The sequence below is a fragment of the Asterias rubens genome, chromosome 10 (genome assembly GCF_902459465.1).
Source record: "Asterias rubens chromosome 10, eAstRub1.3, whole genome shotgun sequence".
Lineage (NCBI taxonomy): Eukaryota > Metazoa > Echinodermata > Asteroidea > Forcipulatida > Asteriidae > Asterias > Asterias rubens.
In genome coordinates, this window is record NC_047071.1 from 3,867,032 (window position 1) to 3,879,170 (window position 12,139).

The 12,139-nt window shown below is 38.7% G+C and overlaps 1 protein-coding gene across 7 annotated transcripts in view; it reads left to right on the forward strand.

Moving 5' to 3' along the window:
- The window catches only part of LOC117295265 (rho guanine nucleotide exchange factor 28-like), a 122,740-nt gene that overhangs the window by 32,140 nt on the left and 78,461 nt on the right, over positions 1-12,139 (forward strand). For all 7 annotated transcript variants that reach the window (XM_033777815.1, XM_033777816.1, XM_033777817.1 and 4 more), the window contains exons 6-10: positions 5,211-5,394; positions 7,142-7,275; positions 7,734-7,847; positions 8,632-8,715; positions 10,717-10,809. In XM_033777815.1, coding sequence (XP_033633706.1) covers positions 5,211-5,394; positions 7,142-7,275; positions 7,734-7,847; positions 8,632-8,715; positions 10,717-10,809 — 609 coding nt within the window. The remainder of the gene's footprint in view (positions 1-5,210; positions 5,395-7,141; positions 7,276-7,733; positions 7,848-8,631; positions 8,716-10,716; positions 10,810-12,139) is intronic.

Here is a 12,139-nt window from a genome sequence, read left to right on the forward strand (position 1 = left end):
GACTTCGCCTAAGAGAGCCAGAAGTGTTTTTTTATTGTCGTGATGGACGTGGACTCTTCCACTAAGTTTTTACTCCGGGAAGGAAACAAGACCTCATTCTTTGTATCCGAGTGGGAAATAATGTCATAATCATAACAGTAATGGACTGAGATCTGTAGAATTTAATAACAGATAGAGAAAAGAAATGGCATGTAGATGTAAGTTGAAGGTACACAGGATCTTAGATTAGTGAATACTCGCAAAATTAATGAACATACATGTAAAAACTCACTTTAAAGGCAGTGGACACTATTGGTAACTACTCAAAATAATTATTAGCATAAAACCTTTCTGGGTGACGAGCAATGGGGAGAGGTTGATGGTATAAAACATTGTGATAAACGGCTCCCTCTGAAGTGCCATAGTTTTCGAGAAAGAAGTAACTTTCCATGAATTTGATTTCAAGACCTCAGATTAAGAACTTGAGGTCTCTCGAAATCAACCATCTAATTGCACACAACTTCGTGTGACAAGGGCGTTTTTTCTTTAATTATTATCTCGCAGCTTCGACAACCAATTGAGCCCAAATTTGTCAGGTTTGTTATTTTATGCATATGTTGAGATACACCAAGTGTGAAGGCTTGTCTTTGACAATTACCAATAGTGTCCATTGCCTTTAAAAGGAACGTAGCTATTGATGGTATAAAATTATTTTGTCACAGTTGACCTTAATTGTATATTTTTTTATTTGCCTCTAAATCATCATTACCTCAACAATAAACAATATATCACCCCACCTTTAAGTCCCTCAGGTTAAAGTTCATTTCCTCATAGTACAATCCCATATTCTAGGTGTTTGCTTTATCACCAAGGCAATTAAACATTTTTCCCCCGTGTTTTGTTTTTCACACAAGTTGGTTTCAAAGCCCAAGTTCTCCATTTCAAGCCTGATAGTCCGACTGCCAAATCACGTTTTTTAAATACCTTATTGATAAACTTGACTTTGTCTTGCATGTGACCTTTGACCTTTAGTGTCTAGCCATGTAACAGTCAGTGTATCTGGTGGTGTGCCTTTTTAATACAGTAGTGGTTGAAATAAAACGATACATGTACGTGTCTATAAAACATGATTTTGCACCCCTATTGAATATATATTACAGTGGGTGTCTGTCCGTATTGTGTAACAGTCCCAATGGCGACACTCTTGTGTACAGAACGAACAAAAGAGTCTGCAGGGTTTATCCAGCGCCACTCAAGCGTTGCTCAAGTTGTTCTTATTAACTTGTGCAAATCTATTTTTTACAGAGGTGTCAATCTACATAAAGATCGCATAGTGGTACATGTACATGCTAGTTCACGTTTTTAACAAATTGTTTCCTTTATTACTTGAAAGAGATGATGTATTGGAAGAATGTGCATAGACATAAATATGTAGGTCAGAAAATGACACACCTTTAAACATTTCACAGAAAGTGTTTTATAATATTTAATATAATTTCTGACTGGTGCCCCTTTGCCTGCTCCTGTTTAAAGATTGACAATCCTCTAAATGTAGCTTCACTTTTGACAAAGTTCCTTTATAAATAATATTAAAGTTAATGGCAAGTGAGTGAGAACACCATCACATGGCTAGATAGAATTGGCCGAACACCAGCACATGTTTGAGGTTCTAGTGTTTAATTCTCGTTCTTTTCAATTTTACTTTGTTCATCCAAAAGTGATTTATATGTAGGCCTACCAATTCAGTTTCTCTAAAAAACTCTCAAAATTTACTGTTTTACAAGTGTTTTCACATACGTTTCACAGTTACCTGCATTTGTCGGCATTGGAATTTTTGTTGAACTTGTGGCGAGCCACTCGTCAATAGACCAATTCATAAATTCCGCTCCAGTAACCTAAACGGCAGTGAGAGTTTAATAAAATACAACCATTATGGCAGGAACTGTGTTCCATTTTAGACACGACAACAACTTGAGTTGTAAAGCTCTTAAATAGATCTCATGTACAATTGTAGACCATTGAAAGGAAAGAAATAGTTTCAGCCCAAGTTTTGTGTGATCGTTTTCAACTTCAAAGCGGGAGTGAATTCTGAGTGTATCCAGGTGGAAAACCTGAACTGTGGATTTGCCCTGGCGTGCTTGGTTGCGACTACGGTTCCCACTAACACAGAACGGCAGTGCGTGTATAGATCCAGAACTGATAAACAGCATTGGGCTCCAATGTTTAAACATGTGTAAACATAAATAGGCCTCCTGTATGATTTATGAATGTGGGCTGCACTCTTTGCTCTAGGGGTCAGCATTTTACTTGTTTATTTGCTGGTGTGGAACATGTACATGAGTAAAAGGTTAGTCTTAGAGCATTGCTCTGTGCTTGCTGAATGAGCTGGCGTTTATTTGTTGCTGTCGTGTAGATTGTGTAGTCATACAATATGAATTGGCAGAAATAGGCGATGTGTACATGTACTTAAATACACAGTGTCTATGTTTTGCATACATGTTTTGCATACACTTTTTGCAATTCTTTTTTTTTTTTTTTCAATTGTGATCTTTTGGTTTGAGTTTGAAATTGTAGATCGCAGCTAAACACATTTATCAACGTTAGAACACATTTATCACTAAGCTATTTATTTTGTACTTGTAAGTAGCCGATGGCATTTATATAAGATTAGTTTTCAGATGAAAGAGGGCATGTTGTTTGATTGGCTGCCGTCAACTTCAACTACTCGTTGCGTAGGAAAGTTAAACCACTTTTTAATTCGACGAGGGCCATTGGGGTTGAAACAACACTGTGAAGTTAACTCATTATATCTCGAGGATTGGATTAAACCATTTTAAAAAACCTTTGATTAATATTTTGGAGCCTATTTTGATGTTTCTGGTGACCTGTTTGTGCTCAGTAATAAGTTTTAGCAATAAGTTGTTTGTGCTTACTAACTTAACGAAATTGGACTTAGCTGGCCATACAACTTCCGAACAGATTAGCTGCTTTCAAGGATTTTGGAGCCATTAAAAACCGATAAATGCTGTTTCATCCATGGTGTTTTTTAATAGATTCTTCAATGGTGGTTATTATAAGTTGCATGTCTTTACACCGGTACCACTTACAAGGTACCACCTGCTCCTGGTGAACACATCCATTGACCTCATCGCAATCTGCATTCACCAGAGGTCATCTCATGATCACACGTTCTACACCCTGGATATTTAGTGCATAATTTGTAACCTTAGTTGCAGTATTATGTTAAAAAAAATCCTGTTAAACCATCTCATGATCACACGTTCTACACCCTGGATATTTAGTGCATAATTTGTAACCTTAGTTGCAGTATTATGTTAAAAAAACTCCTGTTAAACCATCTCATGATCACACGTTCTACACCCTGGATATTTAGTGCATAATTTGTAACCTTAGTTGCAGTATTATGTTAAAAAAACTCCTGTTAAACCATCTCATGATCACACGTTCTACACCCTGGATATTTAGTGCATAATTTGTAACCTTAGTTGCAGTATTATGTTAAAAAAACTCCTGTTAAACAAAGTGTTGAAGTTGGACTAGGCAGCGCTAGGTAGAGTTCTTGTTGTAGAACGAACGGAGTGTAAATGGTGTTGAGACACTAGAATACTAAAAAAAATTCTTGGTGTTTTATTACTCGTGCGTCAATGACTCTGGAGCATTCTTCACTCAGCACTTTCCTGAGTCCACAGACATTACTTAGGTGGGATTTGAACCTACAGTACGACCTTTGCCATTCTAGAGCCAACGTCTTAGACTACAGAGCTTGCCCGATAGCTAGCGACAATTTGATTTATCCTAACGCTTAAGGCATATTTTGGGATACACCAAGTGAGAATACTGGTCTTTGACAATTACCAAAGGTGTCCAGTGCCTTTAACAAGGGGGCGTGTGGCAGACTGTTGACACCCTGTTGACACCAAAAGCCTGCTCTATTTGGTGTTATTGTTTTTGACTGATCACTCCCCCCATCAAACAGAGTATATTTGTATTCCTCATGACCTTTGACCCAGCATCTGAAACTCTTTAGTCATGGTCTGCACCCTATTTTTATCCATCTTGCTTTTGAGTGGCTGATCCATAAAGCAATCATTGCCATGAACTCTTTACCCCATAGTAACCCATTTTGTAATCGTCCAGCGTTTTACAAATATACATGTACACGTAGTCTGGTTTCTACATGTACGGCCCTGGTTTAGAAGTGTCAACTCAAATAGTTCCCCAAAACTGCCATGAATTATTTTCCCCACAGTAACTGATTTTTGTAATCTTCCAGCATTTACAAATATACACCTAGTCTGGTCTCTATGTACTGCCCTGGTTTAGAAGTGTCAACTCAAATAGTTCCCCCTTGTATTCGTTCTTGAATGATAGATCTCGTTGTATAAGTCACAGGAGCAGGAGACCTGTATTTGTACTTCTTGCTATCTTTGAGGGTAAACAACGGTTGGGAATATCAGTAGTGTGATTCTGTTAGCCGTAATTGTTTCTGACAGTTGCTTATCTTTGCGGCATTGGGAGCTAGGTTGTGCACTTCGGTTCTTTTTTGTTTGACATGGGCCGCCGCGTTACTCGTGGGAGGTTTTTATTTTAAGGGGGGGGGGGGTAGGATTTCTGGCATCAACCAAACCATTGGGCTAACATTGCAACACTGAGATAGGCTGGGCAGGATTATGGTTCGCGTGATATTACGCATGTTGTGGTTCAGCTACTGTATCTAGCGGCATGTGGAGGTTATGTTTCAGTAATAGAAGCTACTAGAATTAGACTAGGGTAGATTAATGCTGTGGGAGTCTTGCGTCTTGGGTGTTTCATATGTCATAGATGGACGGGAGTTGTGTGGTGTCTACAATACACACTATCAGGATTAAGGTCTTATGTGGGTTGTTGTTTCTTTGAGGGGGAGGGAGTGTTCATGAATAAAATGATATTGAAATGATACATTCTGGATTTAAATGGAATTGCTCTTTGGCTGTGTGATACTTGTTGGGGTCTAAGTGAATGTATTTGTGTCAATAGATACAGCACTCACATTGAATGATATTTATTTTGTAATGCATTTATTTTCATGTTTATGTATGAGCGAGGATGAATTACCCCTAAGGTTTGGAAAGCTTCTTTACTATCCACAAGTAATGAATTGTTCCTTGTCCGCCCCCTTCACACACAAGAAATTAATCAAACTGTTCTTAATTTATTCTTCCTCACTGCAGATCCTCCCCCGAGAGAAACACTTCTTCATTTTGCGACCCGTCTTGGTCTTCCTCAATTTGCAGAGCACCTATTGGATAAGGCTGGCAGTGACATCGCCCTGAGGTTGCCCAATCAGAACGGTGAATTGGCGGTGGCGCTTGCCAGGTCACATGGCTTAGATGACTTAGCGGATCGCATGAACGAGTAAGTGGTGTCGTTTGTTTTTGTGGGAGTTTTCTAGTCTTCATGGGCAAGGCACCTATATTTCCGAAAGGGTGCTTTCAAAATCTTAACCTTTCATGGACTTCCTTGAAAGTGCATTAAGGTTCATCAGGAGAAATCCAGGGTCATGTCCTGTCAGGTTTCCTTGTCCTTCGTGACCTCTTTAGTAATTACCCACCAGTAAAAAAAAAACAAAGACAAAGAGCACTTAAGTAATAACCCTGGTTTTTTTCCTCCTGATTTCAGGACTTATCTCAAATTCTCATAGAGCCTTCAAGTTTTCTTGAAAGAAGTAAGAAGTAAAGCAGGTACATAAAAAGTAGAAAGAAATAGTACACACGCTCTAAACAAGTAGTTTTTTGTAATTCTGGCGATGAACAGATTCTGTGAATCTCCTGAATTGTAACACCTTGGAGGATCTCGGCCTGCCATCCATTTTCTGAAATTTTCACACTCATGAAATATCATTCCTGAAGTAAATATTGTACATTTGGATAATGCTATACCTGGCCTGGCATCATCTTAATAATTGCAATGGCACAGAGGAGGTTATTCGGGGGTTGAACTTTTTTTTTTTTACTTGAGTGAGATTTGAACCAATGACCTTCGTATTAAAATGCCGGTGCTCTACCAGTTATTTTGTTTTATAGAAGATGATAATGAAAAACATTTTTTTGAAGATAGAATAAAATAATGTGAAAATTAGGCATGCAACGTTTCAGTTGATCAATTAATTTTTTCATTTTGGTTTCTAAGCTCTGCGGATGAAAACCTCAGTGCAAAGTCCATCTGTGTCATGCACTTTGCTCTTTTGTTGACTGACTGCAGTGTGATGAAGGCCTGACATCTATCAGTTTCCCATAGACTTTGTACACAAATGTCCTTGTGGAGTACCCCCAGTCTTTAGATGTACTCTTTGAGCTTTTTCATAGAGAGCATATTCTGCCCATGGTGACTAAAAAATTCTTACCAATTAATTATTACCGATGTTTGACATTTTCTCCGAAGAGCGTGTGGGGGGGGGGGGGTCAGTATATATGACAAATGATTAATCATCTGTATTAAATGAAAAATGAGACCCATTAACAAATGTTCTTATGTCGTTTAAGTGGGAAACCTATAAGACTCTAAGTATCAATAGTGTAGATAAACTAAATTTTTCGATGATAAATATACTCAATTTTCTGTTGATAAATATTCTAAAATTCCGATGATAAATGAGCTCCAATTTAAGGAGCTGCGGGGCAGAAAGCAGAACAAATGACTTTATTTTATATTGTTTTTTGTACTCTTACACCAATGTGTGATTAATCCTGCCGAAAACCCCTGTACAGGGGATTAAAATGGGGATCACATATACATGGGATTAAAAAAACACACCAACAAACCAAAAACATTAAAAACAATTATTTGTTGGTAAACCCTTATGTTCCACTGATTTTCCCGTCTGTTTTTTTTTCAGTGATAAAATGTTCCTGATTGATAATTCTGATTTGCCACTTAGTTTTTTTGCAGGTGACCTGTTTCTGCTAAGCGCCATTTTCATGCTTAGTAGATTTATGCTTAGGCTATGAAAATGGCACCCTGATCAGGTTAAGCTAGCGCTAATCAAGTTAGGATCCAACCACCTCCCGAGAAAAAAAGGTGCTACACGTCATTCATGATGGGAGTACATGGATGCGTCATCTAATGTGATTTGGTGTTATGATTTCCCCCCCCCCCCATGCAGACACGGCTTTGGAGGCAGTTCGCATCAATCGGCCGATCTAGGTAGAGTTCAAAGCAAGTCAGTGATGGTGAAGAGACACTCTCTCGGCACGGCTACCATCAGCACCAACACGACGGAGGATACAAGGTCGTTAGGTAAGATCGTTATGATGGTGACACAGTAAAAAAAAAAGATGGTCTATCTCTCTGGTGATGGAGCTAGCCACCCGGTCACAATTTCATAGAGCTGTTGCAGCTCACAATGTTGCTAAGCACAACAAAATTATGCTTACCAGAATAAGGTTACCAGCCAAAATACCATTTTACATGTACAAAATAAAAGTGCCATCCTGCTTATGTTTGCAATGCAGAAAATTGCTAAGCATAACCCTCTGCTTACATGTATAAGAAGCTCTATTGAATTGAGCCTGGGGCCCAATTTCATAAAGCTGTTAAACAGAAAAATTACTGAGCAGTATTTTCTGCTTGTTAGCTTTATGAACTTGGGCCCTGATCTAGTGGCTAAGCATCCAGCATCCCCTGACAAAGATATGATCTTGAAAGGGCTACTAAGATTCATTCATTCTCATCGTTGTTTATTTGTATTATCGCAGAGGAAGATATACAGATGCTGAAGGAGATCGTGAGCTTCATGGGGGTAGAAGTAGAGAGTCCCCCAGCGGGTAGATCCACTGAAGACCCACCTAGTCCGGACTACTTCTCTGTGGGTAAGTGTATTTTTTGATAATTAAATTTTTTTTTATAAATATTTTTGTTATAATGCAAATCCCAGACACACGAGGCCTGAAGGCCACTTCAAGGTGTGGGCTACATTCAATTTTTCCAGGGGCCATGGCTACCTACTCCTAGGGCTGAACCAGGGTTACCCCCTTTACAGTCCATACGGATGTAGGCTTTGGTGTCTTCCATCAGTAGCTTGGCTGGTAGAGCAAACTTAAATCACTTGTACTAGCCAAGAACCCAGTATAGAGAAGACACGGAAGGAAGTTGTTTTAGTTTTAGATGTGATAGGAAAACTGCTGAGAATTATTTTAGGGAAAACCCATGCAGTCGGGTTGGGACTGAAAACCCAATCCACATAGTGCCCCCGGACCGGGTCATAGAGGTGGAAGGTGAAGAAGGATACCACTATGCCAACCCGACCACCCTTTACATTGGTAGTATGATGGTATGTTTTTTTCAACAGGGTTAACTTAAATTAGAGATTTTTCTCAGCCAGAACACCAAAAAGGCTCATCAGAAGTGGCTTGTGACGTCTATGTTTTTGAAAGGGCAAGTACACCAAGGCATTTTCTCCTCGCTAAAGGGCACCCTTATGAGGAAATTGTAAGTTTCTACTGTAGAATTTCAATGGCACCAAGGCAGTGACCAGGGCGCATGGAGGCAATTGCCTCCGTTGCCCCTGTGAAGTATGAGGCCTGTGTGTCCCATACAGGGGTCTATTGAAGGTACCGATTTTTAAATGCAGCTCTTGATTGATGTGTTTGACAGGGAGCTTACCAGCGAGACTACCATCGGAGATGTTACCTTCTAGGATGTCATCAGACCAGTCCAGTCAACAGTACTTCTCAGCAGGTAGGTGGAGAAAAGCGTCGTGGAGGGGAGATAGATGGGGTTTTGGAGAAGGGGGTTGCAATGGGAGAGTTTTAGGGATGTTGGTTGGCAGTCGACCTACCAGGAAAATGCATTGTTCTTCAGATCTATGTCAACAATGGAAATTTACTTCTTAACACTAATGCCACCTAGCTTGCCAAATTCTCAACTTACAAGTTTTTTTCTCCAAACCCACTCAGAAAAAAAAAAAAAAAAAAAAAAAATAATAATAATAATAATAATAATAATAAAAACAATATCAAAACTGGTTATTAGTATTAAATTATTTATTTAGAATTTATTCGTAAAAAGTGTTTATTGGAAAGTAGAGCATTGGAGAGACCATACATGTGTACTTTCTACCAAAATCCAGAGATGTGTTCTACCTTTATATTGAAACTGACTAGCAGTCAGTTTAAATCATTCAAATTACCATTCTCCTGCAACATTTCTTGCGTCCACCATGGAAAAGACAACAATATAAAAAGCTTCCCCAGGACCTTCCAATAAAGCAATCATATATTGCTTACATTTGAATATCAAGTTCCGAAAGCTGTCAATCCGTTTATGTGTCCCGTGTAAGATGACACGGGGACCCTACTGCACAATTTTAATGGTTTCCTCACGCTCCGTTGGGCTTGTGTCTTCCGCACGGTTAAGCAAAATGAGAAACGTGGCGGGATCCACCGAAGTGCAAAACGTGTAATTCTGTTGAGTAATCCTAAGTTGCCTGCTGGGGCTAGGACGGAACGGCGATTTTGAAATCACCTCGGGTGAACGGTATTCCCATGTTTCACAAGGGAGCTTAGCCGTTAATCGCAACCTTCTGAAACAAAGAGATAGGCATCTCTCTTGCTCCCATCCCTGGAGAGACTCGCTGAGCTTATCCAGATTGTACTTTTTGATAGTGGATGTGGATAATAATGCCAGTACAGTTGCAAGCTCTAGGCACTATGTGATAGTGACGGTAGATCAGTGTCCAGCTCAGTGAGTCCATACAGAGCATAGGAATGACTTGTGCAGCTACCTGGTGGATTGAGTTTGTCTTGGCATGACTGGGGAGAGAATCCTTCAGGTTAAAGAAGTGAACAGAAATTGCTAAGCTGTAGGAGCATTTCCACGTACTCGGCGACACTGATATCAAAGTTAAAAAAAAAAAAAAATTCTTTACTGACTTGTTATGTTGAGAAGTAACTAGAACTAGTAAGCTATCTATTTTGGGAGGAGTGTTTGCTCTAAAAAGAGCCAGCATGGTCACAACATTTTGTACAGTATACTCTGTTGTCTTGTTTGTTGTGTTAAGATTTGTGATTATACGGAACAGATTTAAAAAAAAAAAAATCATGTCATAAAAGACCTATGATCGATGATTAACCATGGAACGGTCCGAAAGAGCCGATAGTCTTTTGTTATTGGATTTGATCTCAGAACTCTAATATGATTATAACTGTTGAATCTATTCGTTTGAAGTCTTTGTTTACAATTTGTGGAACAGGTGACACATACTTAAAGGGAAGGTACACGTTTGGTAATTACTCAAAACAAATATTAACTTAAAAACTGACTTGGTAACCGCATTCCAATCTGAAAGCACACAAATTCGTCCAACAAGGGTGTTTTTCCTTTCATCATTTTCTCGCCACTTCGATGACCAATTGAGCTCAAATTTTCACAGTCTTGTTATTTTATGCTTATGTTGAGATACACCAAGTGAGAACACTGGTCTTTGACAATTACCAAACGTGTACAGTGCCTTTACATGTAATATGTTCAGGCTGTGGTCATTGATTAGCCATATAACTGTCTAAATGAGCTTCATAGGATCTGATCTCAGAACTAAATTAATATAATTATGACTTTTGAAGGATCCTGATGAATCTATTACAAAGTCTTTCAAGCCTTAAGTTATATTTTGTGGAGCGGTCGTCGCATCGTACTATACTGCTACAGGTGAATGAATTCCTCTTCTGTATTTCTTTGTAGCTGACGAGGAAGATGAAGACAGAGGAGATGAAGATGAAGATGAAGATGAGGAGACAGAGATACAAGAAAACATTCCTGAGGAAGAAGTACTAGGTAAGATAGCTTTCCTTTACCCTATCCTTGCTAGAGGCGACTTATACTTTATACCCCTTCTTCCTTACCATAGGTGACTTAAGTCGACTTCACTCATACCCCTTCTTCCTTACCAGTGGCGACTTTAGTTGCCAGGTTTATACAAAAGATTGTCTTGTTTGTATCGATTTTCTTATTCTCTTACCCTTGGAAAGGTCAGCTTGGCATTATTATTTTTGGGGAATGATGAATTATTCATATTAAACAGGCGCCTGTCCAATGATAAATTGTTGAGCGTTGCGCCAGTAAGTAGATAAAAAAGAAGAAAAAAAAGACATGTGACGCGTGTTCCACATATCAAATGTCAAGGCTCGCTGTGTGTGGTTTATAAACATGATCTCTTTATACTTTGCAGAATTTTCTGCTTAGCGAGTTTATTTGGCCCTGTGACTAAATGTAAATTCCAAAATATACAATATCAAACCTTGGGATTGATTGTATATGAGCACTCGTAACCTGGAACCATCTGCTAGGGAATTACTTCAATTTCTTTTGACAGTCACAGATGTTTGGATTCTGCTCTTTTAATAACAACTTGTTTAAAAATATTGCTGGAGAGGTTGTATTAAACAAACTGACCTATGTCAAAATTTTGCAAAATTGTACACTATTCACTGATTAGTCAGCACCAGCACCTTATACGCAGTAGTTTCGTTATTGTACTAATTAGCATGAACGATGTATCATTAGATTTGCCATTTTGTGTTTTAATGAAGTGACATATCACGATACACCACTTTACCCATACTTAAATACATAGAGCTGACACAGTGCCAAATTTGTTTGGTATAACTTTTGCAAAAGTGATGTATTTCTTTGTATTTTTACTCGGTGGGCAAATCTTGTTTTTTCCCTATTTTAATAAAAAACAGTAGTAATTAGTCAGGACCTACTAGAGCACCTTCAAGGATGAAACTGAATTGAAAATTATCTAACTTTGTGCTGTGTGAAAACGCACTTTTACAAGCTGTAATAACAAAGTGTATCAAGTTCATCTGTCTTAAGTGATTTATGATGGACTACATTTTGCTCTCTTCTCCTAAGTAAGTTTTTTCCAAAGGCAGAATTTGGTCTCTTGGTTATTGAAAGAGACATTCCGATAATTGAGAAAACTTCAACTTGCCGATTTCTCAGAATTGTCCTGATTCAAGTTGAGTAGTCGTGCTTTTTAGTTGACATTTGCCAATAGCATACGCATCAGAAACCTCTGTTTTTGCAGCCAGTGCAAGTCCACTTTGATGATCCTCGTTTTTGCGTTTTGTGTCTATCTTTTTGTCAGCCTTACTTAAGG